The following is a 21975-nucleotide window of genomic DNA, read 5'->3' as shown; positions in this document are numbered from 1 at the left end:
ATTTTTATGATTGTCTTTCTTTTAATAAGTGCACTGGGCTAGATAGATTTTAGTATTAGACTAGAGTTAGACCAATGTTTTGGTCTAAAAGGGGGAATGTTGGAAAAAAGAAAATTAAAGGCTAATAACTTGATGTGTCAATTTAGTGTTTTTCAGGAAGACTGTGGGAAAGCAGGAGTAAGGAGGCCTCAGTGGCCTTGAGGAGAACAGAAGGGGCCTATTCAGTGCAGGATGTGTAGCAAGCAGTTTTTAGATAACCAGGCACACAGGCTGGGAGAAGAGGAGCAGGTGATTTTCCATGGAGAGCAGCCAGGATTGGGGAGTTATCGAAACTTAACAATTCGAAACTTATGGACAGAGAGTATGAAAGAAAGGACATCGCCCAGCACGAGAGGCTTTTCGCTTGGACACTGCTGAGATCCACTTGGGTTAGGTAGATTCCTAGGCAACTAGCACCAGTGCACTGGAGAGTTTGTACCACGTATACTTCTATTATATTGCATTCAATTATATTCTATATAAATCATTTTAAAAGAACTTTTGTTGTCGAGACTTTGCTTGGACCACTCAGTCAAAAACCAGTCGGTTCATCGGGGCGGTGTTGGGGCCCGTCTGGGTCGGAGAAGAAAATTCCCAACATTTGGCAGCTGTTTATCCAACTTTCTCGGGCTCATTTAGTTCTTAGATTCATCTGCCTGGAGAATAGTTAACTGCCATTAAAAAAAAAATACATATATATTATCCTTTTAATAATGAGTGGGGATTAGAAATTGTTAACACTGTTTATTCTATCCACATTAGAGTCGTGTTTTCTTAAATGGGCAATCTCTATATACATATTTAACTGTTTGAAGCATTATTATAAATTTAAGGAACTCAAAAGGAAAATGAAAAGGGCTTTGCTGAAGTTAATGTTCAAGCACTTTGACTGTTTAGTGTAATATAGAATTTTGGTGCTGATCTCAACGTTGCACATTCAAACTACTTAAAGTTTACTTGAAGTTTTCTCTTTGTTTACTATTGTTCAATTCTGTTAAGTCTATCTTTAATATCTCTTAATGCTAGGGGTTTGCGTAACAATGTTAAGCGCAAAGCTTTATTTCTTTCTGCCAAGCAGTTCAGAACAGACCTTGTCTATCTACAAGAATCACACTCTGTGCCAAATGATATCAACTACTGGAGATCGCAGTGGGGTAACTCCATCTGGCTCTCTCATGGCACAGAGCATTCAGCTGGGGTCACTACATTAAAGAACAGGTTCAGTGGGGATGTTTTATGTACTGTGTGTGACCCTGCTGGTCATTTCATTTGCCAAACCATACAATGTAACGACCAAATATACATAATATGCAACATGTATGGGTACAATTCAAGACAGGATAATAACAATCTTATTACATCTATAGAGGATCTATTGCTAAGCTGTTTATCCAAATTTCCAAATGCTAAGTTACTGTTAGGAGGCGACTTTAATATTGTGCTTGATAGTTCCATTGATAAATGGCCTTCAAGGTCAGCAAATAGAACAAATACAAATTTCACTGCATTCATGGATAAATTTAATCTTGAAGACATATGGAGAGTAAAATACCCTAATAAAATTGCCTTTACATGGAGCAATAAAACAGGGTCCAAGCAATCTAGAATTGATTTTTGGTTAATTTCCCAGGGTTTTAACAAGAATGACATTGAGGTGGACATACACCCCACTCCCCTCACAGATCATAAGGCTATATATATTAAAATTAAATTATCTGTTTCTCAATTAGGTGCCCCCCATTTAGGATATTGGAAACTTAACAGCTCAGTACTAACTAATGAGGTGGTAAAGAGAGAGGTGTTGCGTATGATTTCACACTTTTGGTTTAAAGCTAGGAAAGAGGTACAATTTGGCATTAACTGGGAGCTTTTGAAGTTTGAGCTTGGTATTTTCTTCAGAAAATTCAGCAGTGATTTAGCCAAATCCAGGAAAATTGAGGAGTTGAATGTGGTATCAAGGATCACCTGTCTGTCTGGTAAAACCCCAGATACACTATCAGAGGGTGAAAGACTAGAATTTTCTATTTTGAAAACTAAATTAGATGAACTGTATACTCTGAAAGCTAAAGGGGCCTTTGTCAGATCTAGAGCAAGATGGCTGGAGGAAGGTGAACAAAACTCTCACTACTTTTTCAATTTAGAGAAACATCACTCCAAGGTTAACAGTCTCAATAAGCTAAACGTGAATGGGGTGCTTACAGATGATCATAAAATAATATCCATATACTGTAGTCAATTTTATGCAGAATTATACAGTTCCAAATTTTGCCAGAGGTCGGCTGATGCCTTTCTGAACTCCATAACAGCTAAAAACATCTCAGATGATGAGATGGCGCTGTGTGACGGCCCTATTAGACTTCAAGAGGTTATAGATGCAATCAATCAACTAAAAAATAATAAGTCACCTGGAACTGATGGGCTGGTCTCAGAATTCTACAAATCTTTCACAGAAGATCTGGCTCCCTTTCTCTTTGAGGTCTTTTTGGAAAGTATAGAAAATGAACAACTTCCCCCAACCATGACGCAAGGTCTAACAACACTACTTCCCAAATCCAATAAAGACACTTCCTTGATTGATAATTGGCGCCCAATATCACTACTTAATAACGACTATAAAGTATTTGCTTTAATTTTTGCTAGAAGACTGAAAATGGTACTGGGCTCAATAATTGAAGAAACACAGTCAGGCTTTATGTCTAAAAGACACATAACAAACAATATTAGGCTAGTTATGGACATTATAGATTACTCTGATATTCTAGATGATGATGGATTTATTCTGTTCTTAGACTTCTATAAGGCCTTTGACACAGTGGAGCACCAGTTTATCTTACAGTCTTTGCATAAATTTGGCTTTGGTACTTACTTTTCTTCTGCTATAAAGACACTTTATAAGAACAGCAGTAGCTCTATTAAATTACCAAATGGCACATCCCCCAGATTCGATATCTCTAGAGGTATAAGACAGGGCTGTCCTGCCTCCCCTTACCTCTTTCTGTTGGTGGCACAGCTTATGGCATATCATATCAGAAATAGTGCTGTGGAAGGCATCTCCCTCCTTGGCAGAGAACTAATTTTAACTCAGCTTGCAGATGACACAACACTCTTTTTGAGAAATGAGGGCCAGATCCCTGTAGCCATTAATGTAATTCAGGACTTTTCAAAGGCATCTGGTTTGTGCCTCAATCTTCATAAATGTGAACTTATGGCTATCAAAAACTGTACAAAACCTGAAATGTATCGCATTCCCGTAAAGGAGGAAGTGCAATACTTGGGAATCTCAATAATAAAAGATCAAAACAAAAGAAGCACCGCAAATTTCAACCCAATTATACAGAAAATCCAAAATAAATTAAATCGGTGGCTCTTACGAGATTTATCATTGAGAGGAAGAGTTTTACTCAGCAAAGCAGAAGGAATATCTCGGCTAATATATGCAGCCTTGACTCTGCATCTCACTGATGAGACCCTAAAAAAAATAGATAAAATGCTCTTTAACTTTGTCTGGAAAAATCGGAATCACTATTTGAGGAAATCAGTTGTCATGAATGCATGTGAAAATGGTGGTCTTGATATCCTGGATTTTTATTCTTTGAACAATACATTCAAAGTTAATAGGTTAAAGCAAATCTTCAGAAACCCCACTTCGATTTGGAATATTATTCCTCTCCATATATTATCTAAGCTGGGTGGTATTGACTTTTTCCTTGTTTGTAATTTCAACATTGATAAAATCCCTGTTAAGATATCAGCTTTTTATCGCCAGGCCTTTCTCTCATGGTCCCTCATCTACAAGCATAATTTCTCTCCCCACAAATTTCTGATTTGGAATAACAAAGACATCTTATATAAACAGAAATCTCTTTTTTTGGAACAGTGGTTTCAGAACAACATCATATGGGTTGACCAGCTATTCAATAGTGAAGGCCTTTTGCTCACCTATGAAGAATTTCTTAGAAAATTTAATATTCCTGTAACTCCTGGAGACTATGCCAAGGTATTTGGAGCCATCCCATCTGGTGTATGTATGCTTTTTAAGGGCCAGAAGAGGCTTGACAATTATGACCTCACCTGTTTATCTCCAGCAGACTCGCCTGTAGGGAAAATTTGTCTATCTGGTCAGCAAAAAAATAACAAAGCTATAAGAACACTATTTCTAGATAACCGCACAATACAACCGGATGTCATTTCATACTGGAATGGGTTTGTGGATGGGATACTGTGGAAAAAGGTCTGGCTTCTCCCAAATAGATATCTGATTACAAATAAAGTTAAAGAAATCTCTTTTAAAATTATCCATAAGATCTATCCTACTAAATCTTTTATAAAATACAGATTCAAGAATGATATAGAAACTAACTGTAGCTTTTGTGATACATGTCCTGAAACTGTTGTTCACCTGTTTTGGTATTGCCCATTTGTTAATGTATTTTGGCAAGAAATGTGTGATTTTGTTGACAGTAACATAGAAAAAAACTTTGTCTTATCGTGGAATGCAGTACTTTTTGGTCTTGTTAAAAATTGTACACAGAGAAAAAACTCTGACTACTTGATAAACCTTCTGTTGTTAATGTCAAAATATCATATTCATTGTTGCAAATACTCTGGAAGGAAACCACATTTTATTGCTTTTCACAATGAGATCAAGCAATACATTCGGACAATCAAAGACTCAGACAAACAAAAGGCACTTCGAACTATTGAGGAATGTACTGCTTTTAATGTTTTCTTATAGTCTTGATCCCCCCTAGCATTTTCTTCTCTTTTCTGTTCATAAGTTAGCTATTTCTTTGGACTGTGTAGTAAGACTATTGTGTGTAGAACTGATTTTTGTCTTTTTTTTCTCTCTCGAGTGTGCTATTTGTGCTATTTCTTTCTGTCTTATCAACAAACAGTCCGAAATAAAAAAAAAAAAAAAAAAAAAAAAAACCTTGTGAATTTAGACTCGGCCATGACATCGACACTTCCGCATACCAACCGGAAATACGGTACCATCCTGACACCAACGAGGAAGTGGTGCGTGCACCTAGGCCAATCAGGGCAAAACCAGTTTCAAATGACAGCAAAATTGACCAATCATATCTTCCCTCTTAGTGGGCGGGCTTTACTGTATGATAATTTCTGCCCGCTGTGGCGACGCTAGCTGTCGTTAGCGTTATTATTTATTATTTACTTTTTTGTACATATGCTACTCAACTTGTTTAACTCTGATTCCTTGTATTACCACTTGTGCCTTGTTTTTGTTTGTAAGCGATTATTGTAAATAAAGGTAAAAAAAAAAAAAAGGTTATTGTAGCAGCCTGGCTGAGTTGGTGTTTTGGTTAGAATAACAGGAAATTGTGATATCACGTGATACTCAACTTTGGAACGTTTGGTTTAGAATGTTTGGTTGGGAAGGTGGAATGTTTGGATTCAGTTTTGATGCTGAAAAGCTCAAAACAAGTCGCACGACATTTTGCTGAGAATTACAAACCTAAATAATCTAACAAATCTTTCTATTTTTTCTAGATCTTTCTCTCTTTCTATTCTTTCTATTTTTCAGGTGGAGAATGAGTTTTTACCCCAGGACAACTGACCAGCCAAGGCCTGGACAGGAACAGAACCACTTCAAAGACACACCAGGTTTTACCACTCATGGTGAGAAAAATACATTTTCATATACTGTACATCATTTTATACTTCTATGTAAGACAGTATATTAATTCTTATGAGTATGGATTTCCATAGGCTTATTCATAATAATTAAAAGTTAAATATACCCATTTATATAGTAGGTTTCTAAGGTTCAGAAAAATAACATGTTTATTTATTCTAGTGATGACTGTCAAGCTCTTTATTTCATGTGTGCAGGATAATGTAATTAATGGAGCATGGGTTATTTCTTTGATTTCTTTGACTCAGCACAATTTTCATAAATCCCACCATGTTACATATATGTATTAACATTGTCCATGTGGCCATGGAAAAAGCAAATAAAAATATTTTTTTTTAAAAAGAAACAGATTTCTAACATGACATCACATTCTTAAGCATTCTCCCCACATTCTAATGGCATCACATGGCACCATAGCCCTTGTTATAATCACTTGTTCATTGGGAAACACAAGGCATTTGAGCCTCACTGGGAGGCGTGCTGGGTTTCACTTTACCTGCTGTGGGATTTTCAGGTGTGCCCTACAACCCCCAAGCGACAGTGATCCACACGGATCCCTGTGGACCAGCACCCTTCCCTCACAGAAGGACGGCGGGACCCTCAGATGTCGGCCATGTTAACATCCCTGTAGAAGGACCACTCCACACTGGTACTGTGTAACACTGAAGATTACATGCGTATTCAACAAACCAAATAATCATGCATGATGAAGTAGAAAAAAACATTACATTTGTTTGTAAGGACTGGCAGAGGTGCAGAACCATCAGCTTTCTGCACATGACCTGACCAGTAAAACATCAGTTTTATCAGAAAATATGACATCACATATTCTTCAACATTGTAATGAATTCACATGGCACTGTAGCCCTGTGATATGTTTGGTGTAGAGTAGAGCACTTTAGAGTGGGCACCTTGACGACCCACATACAGTGTGGGTGTACTGTGACACTCTTTATCTGCTAGGCGGTTGTGTTTAGTCTAAGGTGATAATGCTTCGAATCATTGTTATACCAGCATAGTATAATACTGATAATACATGTATATGGATTACAGATGTCATTTTTCACTATTTTAGTACACCCCCAAACAATCTAAACAAAACATTGTCATGCTGCTTTGCTGGTTTCTGATACCTCATCTGGACTGTCTAGCAGTGTCTAGCAGAGGCGAGATGTGCTAGCCATGAGCAGAGCTAGGAGGTACTGTAGTTTGGCTCTTCAGTATCTACCAGTATCAGAATTAAAATAATTCTGAATTGTGCCAAAATAATTAAATTAGTGCTGTCAATTCCAGGTGCCGCGATTAAAAGTCCTCACCAGGATTTTGCTCTGGCTTCCTGGATTGTGTTGATTCCACTAATTTTACCTGAATTGCTAATTAGAAAATCTAGCAAGCTTGAGCAAAATCCTGGTGAGGACTTTTAATCGCGGCACCTGGAATTAACAGCACTAAATTAAATTGAATCAAATTGTATTGAAATGTAAGATTTCATGATGCAATGAACTAAAAGAATCATAACTAAGCTAAACTAAAACTGGGTCACACATATACTGAAGCTCTGATAAATGTCTTCCTGCTTCTGGGCTCACGGATGCCCTGCTTTCAGTTATTCAGTACTACTTCATTGTGCTGCCATTACATGAATTGTAGCAAGATGCATATGAGAAGTTGCCGTTCTCGGTCCATCTTGCTTGAATCATATTTCAGTGGCACTTTCAGATAAAGAAACATGCAACGTAGTACTAAGGCACTGAGAAATGTTATGGTGAGGTAATTTCTGCTAATGTCCTTATTCGCCCATGCAGGTGAAGTTGGCTCCAGCAGGTGTTCTAAACTGCCTGTGCTCACTTCACGCACGAGAGTGACCAGGTCAGGACTGATGAGGCCTTCTCCGCCCACCATCACAATGTTGCCTCCACTCCCCAAACCTGCTGGCCGAGAGCCACTCCGTGCCTTCAGGCCTGCCAAAGGTGAGCTCACTCTTTTGCTCTCCTGGAAATGGCATCCAAACCATTTGTTGCAGCAACTACAACAAAAAAAGTAAAAAAAAAAAAAAGTATTAAAAAAGCAAAAACTGCTTTGAAAGCCCTATAGGGGAGACCGGGTATGGTTGTAACATGGGGAGAGTTGTAACTCCATCAGTTCCACTGATCACGGATAAGATAGGAGTCATATGATCATTTCAGTATTTACCCAATTCCTCCCTGATCCCACATGGTGAATATCAAGGCTGTAAACAGGCACATGCCGATTCCATCGAGAAAAAACTGAATGTATTTCATGTTCCATTCTTTACTTTAGCTGTGATATGTTTGGTGTAGAGTAGAGCACTTTAGAGTGGGCACCTTGACAGCCCACATACAGTGACACTCGTTATCTGCTAGGCGGTTGTGTTTAGTCTAAGGCAGGGGTCTCCAACCTTTTTGAGACTGGGAGCTACTTCTTGGATACAAATTATTGCGGAGGGTTACCAGATTAGAACGCATCAATCGAACGAAAAGTTGTTTTGGGGGGGGTGGGGGGGGGGGGGGGGGGGGGCGAGGCGAACGAAAGTTGCGTGTAATAATAATAGTAGCAAAAACATGACGTGGCGACTCATGACGTGGGTGACCCCTGGTTTATTCAATATTGACGGCAGCCTAACTTTTTGATTGACAGCTAATTGAGCAATAGCAAACGAGAGAGAGTGTGTTATAGTGAATATATGTACATGCCGTTACTTGACAACGCGTCCGCGGAGTGATACAGAGAACAAGAATACCGTGCTGTTATCACACATATCTGCAGGGTTAGAACACTTCTCAACCAGTCGGATTGTGAACTAACTGTTGTATAATTGGCGAATAATCATTTAGTGTTAGAAGGGGAGGGACAACTGTGAATTTTGATTGGACATGAATTTAAGTAGATTTCTCGATGGGACCAATTAGGTTTACAAATTTATATGTAATTCATTGGCCCTTTGGCGAGCTATTCGGAAAGGGGTGGCGAGCTACTGGTAGCTCGCGAGCGACGTGTTGGAGACCCCTGGTCTAAGGTTATAATGCTTCGAATCATTGTTATACCAGCATAGTATAATACTGATAATACATGTATATGGATTACAGATGTCATTTATCACTATTTTAGTACACCCCCAAACAATATAAACAAAACATTGTCATGCTGCTTTGCTGGCTTTTGATACCTCATCTGGACTGCTGCCAAAGCATATATCTATTAATCTTTGTAATCTATGTAACATGGCTTCTTTAAGTATTGGGTATCACCTGGCCAGCATTAAGCAGTGGTATGCAGCAGCAGTCTGTGTGATATAAGGAGTTTGTGCTTTGTACCTACTTCTGTTGGCAAGGACAATGTGAGCTTACAAGCAAGACTAGACTTGAATGTTTTATTGCAGTCAGTTGATTGTGCCAGCACCCTACTCCCCAGAATGCCAATCCCACATGCCAAAATATCCATTATCATAATCTATTATTATTTAAAATGCAGTATGATCTGCAGGTCTTAATTTCATATGCTGGTCTGAAGATTGAACGTGTCCTCTACAGTTCTGTCTGTGTTTCATGTCCAGGTTCAGTGGAGCCTCCCCAGCTCCACTCTCCAGGGTGGAGGAGAGAGAGAGTGGGGAGACTTCACGGGAGCAGCAGACATCTTCAACCCTTGCTCCCAGACATCTTCGAAGCAGCTAACCCCAGTGATGCTGGTAGAGGTGACTTATTGATGTTGGCTTTACTTTATATGTCATTGAAATACCTGTACAAAATGTAGAATTTATAATGTTGCATCATTTGTTTTGTGTTAAAATATTGCTAAATACGATATTTGGGAACAAGGAGATCAGTTAGTCAGAAACTTCACTCAGGTGTCAAGTGAGCGGAGCTAAACTCATGAGCATGGATGCCCTTTCCCACGCAGGTTTGCCCAAATCCAGCCGCTTGCTACCTGGGAACCCCCCCGGGTATTTCCTACTGCCCTCCTACCCTCTGGCCACTCTTCCGGGAGTGCAGCGAGATACAAGCCCTCGGCGCAGAGACCCGGGCCCGTGGAGGGACAGTACTGGTGAGTGCATGGCTACGTTGCTAAGAACGTGCTAGGCACACACAGTGAGGCATGGCTGGTTATTTGGGTGCCCGCTTAAGTTAAGTTGGTCTTGCACTAAGCTTGTCTTGCACTTGTTCCCACGTCAGTGGTAAATTGATGAGCAGATCTAATTTTGTGGTCATATATTCTATATGAATTTAATTTTAACCAACAAATGTGCATATACGTAGATCATTTATAGTCACCACTTGTCAAATGTACAAAATACTTAAATTCAAATTTGATGATCTTCATCTGACATGGTTTCACTCAGTAATGGAACAGTGTCTAGCAGAGGCGAGATGTGCTAGCCATTAGCAGAGCTAGGCTAATGTATCTACCAGTATCAGAATTAAAATAATTCTGAATTGTGCCAAAATAATTAAATTGAATCAAATTGTAAAACTGGGTCACACATATACTGAAGCTCTGATAAATGTCTTCCTGCTTCTGGGCTCACGGATGCCCTGCTATCAGTTATTCAGTACTACTTCATTGTGCTGCCATTACATGAATTGTAGCAAGATGCATATGAGAAGTTGCCGTTCTCGGTCCATCTTGCTTGAATCATATTTCAGTGGCACTTTCAGATAAAGAAACATGCAACGTAGTACTAAGGCACTGAGAAATGTTATGGTGAGGTAATTTCTGCTAATGGCCTTATTCACCCATGCAGGTGAAGTTGGCTCCAGCAGGTGTTCCAAACTGCCTGTGCTCACTTCACGCACGAGAGGGACCTCGTCAGGACTGATGAGACCTTCTCCGCCCACCTCCCCAGTGGAAGCCCTGCAGGAGGAGAAGCCTGGCAGGAACCTCCACCTGGACCTCGCCCTCATACATGACCCAGATGAGGAGCCAGTGGACAAGGAGGAGGTCAGTAGGAACATATATCATGTTGTACATAGTTGGAGTATCTCAGTCTCATGCATTAGTTTAACTAGTAAGTAAGTAAGTTTATTTATAAAGCACATTTTTTATGACGGAGTCAACCAAAGTGCTGTATAGAGGCTAAAAAGTACAATATATGCCCAACTCATAAAGAAAAAACATGTAGAATTTTACATAGCATAAAACATTTAAAATACACACAAATACACCAACTGATTACACCAACTGATACAACATAACTGATAGATTTCTTTGGTTGCTGCCTGCAAATGTTACTCAAGTGTTGTACTTTCTGGATTTTAATGCATAAACACAGCATTGGTCCTAATATAAGCTGACAAACCTAACGTCTGTGTTTACATAATAAAGGCCCTGTAGCATCCCAGTATTAAATCTGACCATGCATGCGATATGCTTTGCTTAGGTGTCCAAATATGATGAGATGATGTTTCCTTCTGCTGATGCTACATTTGCGTTTATCTCAGTTGTTAAGGATATCAACATAGTCCTAGCACTATGAGAGGGAGCATTGTCTGGTTGAGAGTATCCATCTCACTTTGGGTATATGGTGGCTGTGAATAAATAAATTAACCTAGTTAAGATATGAAGAGTTTGGTTCCAAAACGCTATAAATCCATTTTGATCAATTTGAGTAAAAATGTGTTTTCTTTAAGTGGTAGGCTGAAAACCACAGTTTTTTGTTTCAAACTATCAAATACCATACTAAGGTTAAAAAAACACAAACAAATTAAATCAAGATTTTAATATTTAAAGATTTATTTAAAAAAAACAATTCATTTTTTCACAAAACGCAATAAATCCATGCCATGTTTTTTTCAAAATGTCTTATATATCCTTTGTCATTATTAGAAATTTTTTTTGACTGAAAATGTGCAAAATACAATAATAAATAACTGTAAATTGTACATCTTAATATAATAGTTTGACCATTGGGCCTAAAAACACAAATTCATATAATATATAAATTTATATTATTATAATATAATAACCCTGCTCCTAGCTTGGTTATGAACAACCCCCAGCAAACAGTGTTTGTACATGAGTCACAGAGCTAAATCTTTTCCACGTTTGATAATTTTGCGAGCTAAACGTGCGCACTTTAGCCAGTCCGTCTATTTCGCGGCGATGTAACGATTCTCGGTTAGGGGCTGGATAGTCTGCCGCTGATATTCTGCCGCCGACAGTGGGACTGGTCAGAACCTGGGCATTGATAAAATAAAATAAATATATCTCTTTTTCCAATAACTGCTATACGAACAGGCTCCTCTATATCATCAAAACCGTTCATTTTTGCGGACTTTGAGAGTGAAAAACGAGACATATTTTAACAAAGTAAGCTACATGAAATGCCGGGCGGCTCAACAGGTCGCGTGCTATGATGTTTACATTCCGTATCTGGTGGTGCACTGTGATTGGATGAGTGGAGATGTGGCGTACTGCGGGAAATCAGGATTGGCGATTGTTGCATTTTGGAAGGAAAGAGAGAAAGCAGGGCAGTATTACACGGCGGATGTGGCGTTTTGATAAAAATTGAATATTGGCTTTTCAAGAGTGGTCACATACCATTCTGATTCTAACTCTTTTTTTTTTTAACTGCATTTATCGCGTTTCGGAACCAAACTCTTCATATATTCTGGCATCAAGGCATTGATATGTAGTTAATAATAATAGACCCAGTAAATGTCATTTACCTAACATACAGGGAGGATCCAGCTTTAAACTGGGCAAAATTTGTGTTTCTTTGGTCATTCAATACTTGTATAGTATTGTTGTATGTACTTGTACTTGACGGATATAGTGGGTATGGGCAGTTGCACTTGGGCTGACAGACTCTTTATTTTTCAGATGATGAACTCCCTGCGCCTCTTGCGTATAAGAGTGGCTAAGAAGCGGGCTAAGGTGAATGCGAGTGGCAGAGAAGCAATGTTGCCTCCACTCACCAAACCTGCTGGCCGAGAGCCACTCCGTGCCTTCAGGCCTGCCAAAGGTGAGCTCACTCTTTTGCTCTCCTGGAAATGGCATCCAAACCATTTGTTGCAGCAACAACAACAAAAAAAGTAAAAGAAAAAAGTATTAAAAAAGTAAAAACTGCTTTGAAAGCCCTATACTACAAACAAAAAGCCCCTGCTGATCCTCTTGTACATTGCTATACCTGCACCCATTAACATTGTTTTTCTGCACCATGAAGAAACCACTATGAAACCAGAAGTTATATTTGAGATTTTTGATAGAGTATGTGTTAATATGTATTGTGCTTTTCAGGATCTCAAGTGCAAAGCACCAGGGCGTCCCCTGCTGACGACATGTCTGAAGGAGTAATTGGCAGAGGTTGGAATTGGTTTGCTGTTAACACTGCATTACACAACACAATGTTTTAAATCTAGTTCTCCATGTTGAATAATGTTTTGCTGTCTTCAGGCTGATTTGACCAAAGTTGAGCTGATAGCCCTAAAAGTCCTAGTCAGTTTGTTTGGGTTCTGGTAAAGTGTGAGTGTCTTTTGTTTTATGGTGCCTGTCATGCATTTATAGCAGTTAACACTTATTGGGACACTTGTAAAGCTGCTTTGTGACAACAACTGTTGTAAAAAGCGCTATATAAATACATTTTGATTGATTGATTGATTGGTATTCCTCTCTAGATGAACTCAAACCAGGAACTCCCCGGAAGGATCCCTACTCGCAGCAGACTTTACGGCCCTTCTCCAAACCAGACCTCGCTCTCGCTCAGAGCTTCAGTCTGCTTAGCTCTGATGACTGGTAAGTCACACCTGCAAAATTCTGAAGCATTTGGCTAGGGCAGGTTAAACAGCAAGTCATTTATGGTGTTCTGCATATATGGTAAGTATGCATGTATTTAGTGAAGTTTTTTCCTCTTTGTCCCTTTTCTTGTAGCATTTTTTCTTGCAGTAGCCGATGGTTACAGTGTGTGTCTATGTCCAATATCTTTATACAGGGAGAAGAAAATTGAAGGGTTGATGTTAATCCGTAGATTGGCTCAGCATCACTCTGATGTGCTTGGCAGCAGGCTTCATGAGGTCTGCATTGTTCTTATTCAAGAGGTAAGCCACTAGATTTGCTGACTGTGTATCGGTCTGAATTCTAAAATTGGCAGACACCATGAGCATGTACATATTACAGGTGATGTTGCTGACAAAGTCAAGTCAGAGTTAGCATAGCACTTTGAAATTCCTTTTTTATAAAAACATTTCTCATCTAATTGAAATTCAGATGGCATAGCTAACTGTAATTAGTGATTAAGGTATTTCCGCCTACATAACACATTGCAGTGGTGGATTATACTTATTACGATGGCGGTGGCAGTGTTGGATGTGGCTGAAAAGAGCTGGAACGTTGTCTTTCCTGCAGGTGCTGCACCTGCGCTCTGCCGTGTCCCGCATGGCGGTGGTGTCCTTGAGGGAGTTGTACTCCAGCCTGCAGAAAGGGATGGACCAGGAAGTGGAGGCTACAGCTAAGGTCCTCCTCCACAAAGCAGCGGAGTCCAATGCCTTCATCAGGCAGGACGTGGACACAGCTCTGGACAGCATGGTGCAGAACTGCACCCCCATTCGGAGCATGAACGCCCTTCTCGCTGGAGGACTCTGGTCAGTTAGCCTGCAGTGAGCTTTAAACTGAGGCTTTCAGATAATTTTTACTTCTCCATTGTTCTTTCAAAATATTGCCCTGGCCTATATCAATCAGGGTGGCCGCGGGTCCTTAAAAAGTCTTAAATGGTATTAAGTTTAATTTTTGTCAAATAAGGCCTTGAAAAGTCTTATTTTGTCTTAAATTTTCAACCAAAATATCTTAAATTTGCGGAGCTAAATTTAGGGAGGAATAATTCCGTCAGCCATGTGTTGAAATTCGGGGGCGGATATCGGTAGATTCCAAATAAAATTAAATAAAATTCCAAATAAAATTAAAGCCAACTCGCAAGATCATACACGTTAAAATAAAGCACAAAAACTAATAATCAGTTAGTTTTTGTGCTTTATTTTAACGTGTATGTTCTTGCGAGTTGGTTTTAATTTTATTTGGAAAACAGTATTAAAAAGTCTTAAAATGTCTAAATTTTCACTTGGTCAAACCTGTAGACACCCTGTCAATATTTTTAGTTATTTATCCTCTTGTATATTCTTTTTATTGTGTTCCATCTCCGCTCTGCTGATCCAAACTGCCCTTCACACCACTTAAAGAATAGGCTAGTTAGCTAGCTCACAGAGGACATGCAAACATTTTCTGTTTAAAAATTACAGATGTACAATAACTGGTGCAAACTAAGCCATCAAATAGAATATGATCATTTGGTTGTGCACTTAGATCATACATAAGGGTATTAAGTTTCTTTTTAGAAGCTAAAAGTTGTACTGTATACATTGATTGGATGGATTAATAGTTATTACCTTCTTTTTTTGAATGCCCTAATTGTTTTCCTTCTGTTTTCCTCAAAAGTCATCTGAATGCTGCAGTAAGAAAGTGTACTGCTCGGCACTTGGCTACTTTGGTAGAGAAGATTGGTGCAGAGCGAATTATTCCTGCAGTCTCCAAGTTGGCACAGGACTCTTCCCAAGAAACCAGGTTAGTACTGGGATCAGAACGAGGATTCTACAAGGCTTATTCAGTTTCCCAGATAGTAATAAATGGTCGGTATGCTGTGAGTCACGGGTCTCTCACTCACGGTTCTCTCCTGTTTTGGGGTCTGTTCTTCGTCTCAGGCGCTTGGGCCGGCGTATGCTGCTGTTCCTGTCCTCCCACCATGACTTTGATAAGATGGTGGAAAAGTACATCCCTGCCAAAGACCTGGCAACCATCAGGGACACTGTCCACACTCTGAAATCCAAGGTAGCGATTCATGTTTGGATACATGATGAGGATTTTTTATCCCATTCAGCCACTATGCCCCATGTTTACTCACTAAACAAAGCTTATTCACAAAACTTTTAGGTGAAACAGACTGCAATAAAAAAAAACCATCTAAACTGTGATGGTAGACATATATTGTAAACAAATAATAAAGTACAGGGCAGTGCGTGGCACCACACATTGTATTTACAGTAAGGCATGCACAGTGTAGTCCCAGACCCAGTAGTTAAAGGACAGAGCATAGTTCAAAATGAACCGGCTTGAAACCTTTGGGATAGAATCAAAGTATGAAGCAATATGTGGACTTCAATATCATCACTCCATGTTTTGTGGTGATTTGTACGTGTGTATTCCCAGGAGAGGACAAAGTTGTCTAGGATTCCAAGATACAAGATGTGTCTCCCTCGTCTGGAGCAGCAAGAAGCTCCAGCCGCACAGGTGGAGCATCAGAACACGCAGCGAATGAAGCGCAGCCTTAGACACACGGTGAGGGACGTGAGCCCAGACGACGCGGCACCTCTGAAAGGTAACGGCTGACTTCGGCGAATGCTCCCCTCCTGTTTCTTGAGAACCTTACATTACCGCTTACCCGTGAACCTCTTTCCCATCAGACCTGCAGCTGAACAGTAGTCTTCCAGCACAGACTAAGACCGGTGTCATCCTGGATGATTTGCCCTCAAGCTCCAGAAACGCACGCACCCCCAGAAGTCCCGTCAAAAGTTTGAGTCCTCCGCTTCATCCCAGCCCCCCCACGGCTGTCCCTACTAAAAACATGCTGCCACGACGCAGACGAGGTACCAGACTGATCAGAGCACGTCCGTCCCTTTCAAACAGTTCTGATGAGTGTTGCCTGCTCTTCAGCACTTCATGTGTGATCACTGCACTTGCATGTAAATTGCTTTGCTGTTAACACTGCATTACACAACAATGTTTTAAATCTAGTTCACCACATTGAATAATGTTTTGCTGTCAGCCTTCAAGCTAATTTGACCAAAGTTGAGCTGGTAGCCCTAAAAGTCCTAGTCAGTTTGTTTGGGTTCTGGTATTCCTCTCTAGATGAACTCAAACCAGGACCTCCCAGGAAGGATCCCCACGAGCAGCAGACTTTACGGACCTTCTCCGATCCAGACCTCGCTCTCGCTCAGAGCTTCAGTCTGCTTAGCTCTGATGACTGGTAAGTCACGCCTGCAAAATTCTGAAGCATTTGGCTAGGGCAGGTTAAACAGCAAGTCATTTATGGTGTTCTGCATATATGGTAAGTATGCATGTATTTAGTGAAGTTTTTTCCTCTTTGTCCATTTTCTTGTAGCATTTTTTTCTTTCAGTAGCCGATGGTTACAGTGTGTGTCTATGTTCAATATCTTCATACAGGGAGAAGAAAATTGAAGGGTTGATGTTCATCCGTAGATTGGCTCAGCATCACTCTGATGTGCTTGGCAGCAGGCGTCATGATGTCTGCATTGTTCTTATTCAAGAGGTAAGCCACTAGATTTGCTGACTGTGTATCGGTCTGAATTCTAAAATTGGCAGACACCATGAGCATGTACATATTACAGGTGATGTTGCTGACAAAGTCAAGTCAGCGATAGCAAAGTACTTTGAAATTCCTTTTTTATAAAAACATTTCTCATCTAATTGAAATTCAGATGGCATAGCTAACTGTAATTAGTGATTAAGGTATTTCCGCCTACATAACACATTGCAGTGGAGGATTATACTTATTACGATGGCGGTGGCAGTGTTGGATGTGACTGAAACGAGCTGGAACGTCGTCTTTCCTGCAGGTGCAGAACCTGCGCTCTGCCGTGTCCCGCATGGCGGTGGTGTCCTTGAGGGAGTTGTACTCCAGCCTGCAGAAAGGGATGGACCAGGAAGTGGAGGCTACAGCTAAGGTCCTCCTTCACAAAGCAGCGGAGTCCAATGCCTTCATCAGGCAGGACGTGGACACAGCTCTGGACAGCATGGTGCAGAACTGCACCCCCATTCGGAGCATGAACGCCCTTCTCGCTGGAGGACTCTGGTCAGTTAGCCTGCAGTGAGCTTTAAACTGTGGCTTTCAGATAGCAACAACAGTCACAAGAAGCTAACAAAGCACTGATTTTGTCTGCGGTTTTTACTTTTCCATTGTTATTTCAAAATAGTGCCCTGGCCTATATCAATATTTTTAGTTATTTATCCTGTTAAATATTATTTTTATTGCGTTCCACCTCCTCTCTGCTGATCCAAACTGCCCTTCACACCGCTTAAAGAATAGGCTAGTTAGCTAGCTTACAGAGGACATGCAAACATTTTCTGTTTAAAAAATACAGATGTACACTAACTGGTGCAAACTAAGCCATCGAATAGAATATGATAATTTGATTGTGCACTTAGATCATACATATGGGTATTAAGTTTCTTTATAGAAGCTAAAAGTTGTACTGTATACATTGATTGGATGGATTAATAGTTATTACCTTCTTTTTTTGAATGCCCTAATTTTTTTCCTTCTGTTTTCCTCAAAAGTCATCTGAATGCTGCAGTAAGAAAGTGTACTGCTCTGCACTTGGCTACTTTGGTAGAGAAGATTGGCGCTGGCCGCTTATTGTCTGGGGCAAAAGACGTCATAGCGAGAATTATCCCTGCAGTCTCCAAGTTGGCACAGGACGCTTCCCAAGAAACCAGGTTAGTACTGGGATCAGAACGAGGATTCTACAAAGCTTATTCAGTTTCCCAGATAGTAATCTTTTGCTGATTCTTTTAGTCTCCTAGTCTGATACTCTGAAGTCAGCAAATGCTGTTAAATTGTAGAGTAATAGAAGCACTATCGTGTTTTCTACACACAGACGGCCTTGTAAAATTGTACCCTGGTAAATAAATGGTCGGTGTGCTGTGAGTTACGGGTCCCTCACTCACGGTTCTCTCCTGTTTTGGGGTCTGTTCTTCGTCTCAGGCGCTTGGGCCGGCGTATGCTGCTGTTCCTGTCCTCCCACCATGACTTTGATAAGATGGTGGAAAAGTGCATCCCTGCCAAAGACCTGGCAACCATCAGGAACACTGTCCTCACTCTGAAATCCAAGGTAGTGATTCATGTTTGGATACATGATGAGGATTTTTTATCCCATTCAGCCACTATGCCCCATGTTTACTCACTAAACAAAGCTTATTCACAAAACTTTTAGGTGAAACAGACTGCAATAAAAAAACCATCTAAACTGTGATGGTAGACATATATTGTAAACAAATAATAAAGTACAGGGCAGTGCGTGGCACCACACATTGTATTTACAGTAAGGCATGCACAGTGTAGTCCCAGACCCAGTAGTTAAAGGACAGAGCATGGTTCAAAATGAACCGGCTTGAAACCTTTGGGATAGAATCAAAGTATGAAGCAATATGTGGACTTCAATATCATCACTCCATGTTTTGTGGTGATTCGTACGTGTGTATTCCCAGGAGAGGACAAAGGTGTCTAGGAATGCGAAGATATAAGATGCGTCAGCCTCGTCTGGAGCAGCAAGAAGCTCCAGCCGCACAGGTGGAGCGTCAGAACACGCAACGAATGAAGCGCAGCCTTAGGCACACGGTGAGGGACGTGAGCCCAGACGACGCGGCACCTCTGAAAGGTAACGGCTGACTTCGGCGAACGCTCCCCTCCTGTATCTTGAGAACCTTACCTTACCGCTTACCCGTGAACTCTATCCCAGCTGTGGAGTCATGCGTACCTCCTCCTCAGTTTGCCAGCAGGTGAATATTTAAACAGTTAATCAAAACAAACAAACAACAAAAAAGTGCATCCTGATTGGAACTGCTTTGATGTTTGCAATTTTTGATGGTGTTGATGTTGGTTTAATTTGATTGCAGCCTTGTTCATTTTCTGTTTGGACACTATAACCCAATCCTTGTGTTTTCTCTCTTGTGTGTGTTCAGCAAAGACAGCAGCAGAGCACACATCCACAGCATTGCAGACAAGACAGAGTACGTCAAGCAGCTCAAGGCCCTGCTGGGTTCAAAAGACTTCAGCGAGCCCATCAAGGGCATTGATCAGCTGGTGGCCCACTGCGAGGACAACCCATATATGGTCGTGGGCAACATGTTCCTGGTAACACATTTGAACTGAATTGATTTTTAATGTTTTCAGCAGCTTTCAGAAGTGATCTGTATGGGGGGTCATACGTTGGAGAACATTAAATGCTGGCACATCTGAAGAAATGTCAAAAGCTCAGATGCTTCAGAGTAGAAAATATTACAACAATCAGTTTTAACTATTACAGTGGAGGGCAGTCGTGTCCATTGTTAGTGTGAGCTTGTTTTACAATGTATGTGAAGATTTCACCCAAGCGTATCCTTGAAATTGCATTAAACCAAAGAATCCAAGTGAATGACTTGGAAAAAATCAGTCGGTTGAAATGAAAGGGCTTGAAATCAAATCAGCTCCAGGGCTTAACGGCACTGATATGGTGAGTGCCTGATGAATGCATGGGCGGCTTGCTCTATACCTCTCTTCCTCTGCTACAGGTATTTGATGCTTTCAAAGCACGACTGCAAGGTTAACCTCTATGCCTTGGAGGCCTTACAGAAGATAATCACACTGCTCAGAGACAACCTGGTCCAAGTGGTCTACATCTTAGTCCCAGCTATAGTGGACAATCACTTCAACTCCAAGAATAACGCCATCTACATGGCGACAATAGGTGCCATTCAAGCTCTCATCAATAACCTTGGTGGGTTCTTTTCTCTCTTTACAAAACATCTTGAAGGACACATGCCACTGGGCTTTAGAAAAACAACAACATGTAACGGTCTGCGCTGGGCAGAACAGGGAGGCGGACACAAACGCTGAGGAGAGCGAGATTTATTCAAGGAAATTCCAAAAGCAGTGTTAAACGGACAGGCGTGGGTCAAACCGGGAGGGCAGCCAGAACAAGAAAGGACAACAGGCATATTCAGACAAGAAACTAACGACGAGGGGGAAAACACGGAACAGGCAGAAGTAGACGGATAACAAAACGCAAAGCTCAAACTTACAACAGCAGGTGACGGGATTAAACAAAAAGACCGATACGGACATGGGAGACACAGGGACTTTTATACACAGAACCAAACTAGGGACAGGTGATGACAATGACACAGGGGCGTGGTAACAAACGAGGAATCATCAAAATAAACGAGCAGGGCGGGACAAACAGGCAGGGAACACGGACATGAGGGAACCCAGAGTGACAGCTACGAGAGGGGGCGTTGCCCTACGTGACACAACAACAATGATTGTGTTCTGTTTTACCTTTGTATCTTTTGATGAAAGGTTGCTAGGTTGGGGAAAAGGTTCACACAAATCAGTAAAAGAATGTTCTTGCTCTTTGGCTAGATGTTTGTGGTGCAGATCAAATGGAAATCTCCTTTCATATTAAGGCACAGTCCAATATAAAGAAAAAAATATTTCTGTAAGACTGACAGGAGATCTTGCATTATCTGACAGCAGATAGTTAAATAATGGAGTTTACAGTGGATGTCCTTAGGCTCTTTTGTTCAATATACAGTGTCTAATCTTTTGTGGTTGTGTATACAGAAATATTCTACAAATTCAAATACATTATCAAAAAACAATTCTTTCAGAAAGTCATTCCACTGATATGCTAAGAGATGCCAGAGATAAAAAAAAAAGATAAAAGATTTACCAGAAATACTATAATTCCTATATTAATTAATAATATTTATAATATTGATAATAATCATTCCAGAGAGTTACCAAATACTGTCACTTTAGTTTAATTAAATCTTTCTAGGTTAAAAAAATGCTTCTGTAATAACCCAGTGCTGTCCAGGGTTGATTTATTTATCTTTGTTCCTTTTAAATGTTCTTTTTATAGAGCTGGTTAGGGAACTCTACCCCTGCAAGCCACAACTGGTTGAGCAGAAGGTGCTTCCTCTGCTCTGGTACCTCCTGGGGACCTCCAGCAACAGTGGTACGGTCCACGGGAGGGGTGGAAGCGTGAGAGGGGCCACTGTCCACCTATGCCAAGCCCTTCATGCCCACATGGGTCCGGCGCTGCTGGACTGCGCTGCTTCCCAACCTTCCAATATCCGCAAGAGCCTAAGAGAGTTTGTGAAGAACCTCCCGATCAACTGAGAGCTGCAAGCCAGACCTCCAGACCAAAATAAAGCCCAACATGGATTCTACTTGAAGATGGAGATGTTTGTGTATTTCTTACTGTGCCTGCACTTTAAATGAAAGAGAGGGGAAGAAAGTCAAACGTTTTTAACATTTTGAATTAGCAGAAAGCTAAATCCTTAAACTCAGAAGGCCTTTTAAATAAGGAGCACAGATTTTAGCGAATCACATCAGGTTTAACATGCCTAGGAGCTCTGCTCTTTTTGCACTTTGAAATACTAACACTTATCATGATAACTGTTGTCATGGTGACTATAGATATATATTGTTCTATGATTGT

The 21975-nt window shown here is 40.6% G+C and overlaps 3 protein-coding genes across 3 annotated transcripts in view; all 3 read left to right on the top strand.

Moving 5' to 3' along the window:
• Positions 1–21975, top strand: part of LOC143485361 (uncharacterized) — a 207038-nt gene that overhangs the window by 89792 nt on the left and 95271 nt on the right. The window contains exons 21-30 of the mRNA XM_076984757.1: positions 14051–14286; positions 15134–15259; positions 15397–15523; positions 15902–16070; positions 16156–16338; positions 16601–16718; positions 16916–17021; positions 17329–17564; positions 18050–18208; positions 18477–18603. Of these exons, the coding sequence (XP_076840872.1) occupies positions 14051–14286; positions 15134–15259; positions 15397–15523; positions 15902–16070; positions 16156–16338; positions 16601–16718; positions 16916–17021; positions 17329–17564; positions 18050–18208; positions 18477–18603 (1587 nt within the window). The remainder of the gene's footprint in view (positions 1–14050; positions 14287–15133; positions 15260–15396; positions 15524–15901; positions 16071–16155; positions 16339–16600; positions 16719–16915; positions 17022–17328; positions 17565–18049; positions 18209–18476; positions 18604–21975) is intronic.
• Positions 5425–11183, top strand: LOC143485471 (uncharacterized). The gene is made up of 7 exons (XM_076984914.1): positions 5425–5676; positions 6207–6341; positions 7498–7662; positions 9267–9404; positions 9611–9754; positions 10452–10648; positions 11088–11183. Exons 1-7 carry the CDS (start codon positions 5589–5591, stop codon positions 11181–11183), a joined length of 963 nt encoding a protein of 320 aa, XP_076841029.1. The 5' UTR covers positions 5425–5588.
• On the top strand, positions 19002–21709 carry LOC143485470 (TOG array regulator of axonemal microtubules protein 1-like). The gene is made up of 4 exons (XM_076984913.1): positions 19002–19149; positions 19454–19625; positions 20042–20247; positions 21394–21709. Exons 1-4 carry the CDS (start codon positions 19002–19004, stop codon positions 21651–21653), a joined length of 786 nt encoding a protein of 261 aa, XP_076841028.1. The 3' UTR covers positions 21654–21709.

This window comes from Brachyhypopomus gauderio, unplaced genomic scaffold, assembly GCF_052324685.1.
Source record: "Brachyhypopomus gauderio isolate BG-103 unplaced genomic scaffold, BGAUD_0.2 sc34, whole genome shotgun sequence".
Classification (NCBI taxonomy): Eukaryota; Metazoa; Chordata; class Actinopteri; order Gymnotiformes; family Hypopomidae; genus Brachyhypopomus; species Brachyhypopomus gauderio.
Note: the sequence above shows the minus strand (reverse complement) of the source record. Positions and strands in the feature narration are given on the sequence as shown.

Coding starts and splice junctions, on each gene's coding strand:
- LOC143485471 (XM_076984914.1), top strand. CDS start 5,589: ATGAGTTTTTACCCCAGGACAACTGACCAGCCAAGGCCTGGACAGGAA. Junction 7,663..9,266: donor TGCCTTCAGGCCTGCCAAAG/GTGAGCTCACTC, acceptor TTTCATGTCCAG/GTTCAGTGGAGCCTCCCCAG. Junction 9,755..10,451: donor CCCGTGGAGGGACAGTACTG/GTGAGTGCATGG, acceptor TCACCCATGCAG/GTGAAGTTGGCTCCAGCAGG.
- LOC143485470 (XM_076984913.1), top strand. CDS start 19,002: ATGCGAAGATATAAGATGCGTCAGCCTCGTCTGGAGCAGCAAGAAGCT. Junction 19,626..20,041: donor TCGTGGGCAACATGTTCCTG/GTAACACATTTG, acceptor CCTCTGCTACAG/GTATTTGATGCTTTCAAAGC. Junction 20,248..21,393: donor AGCTCTCATCAATAACCTTG/GTGGGTTCTTTT, acceptor TTCTTTTTATAG/AGCTGGTTAGGGAACTCTAC.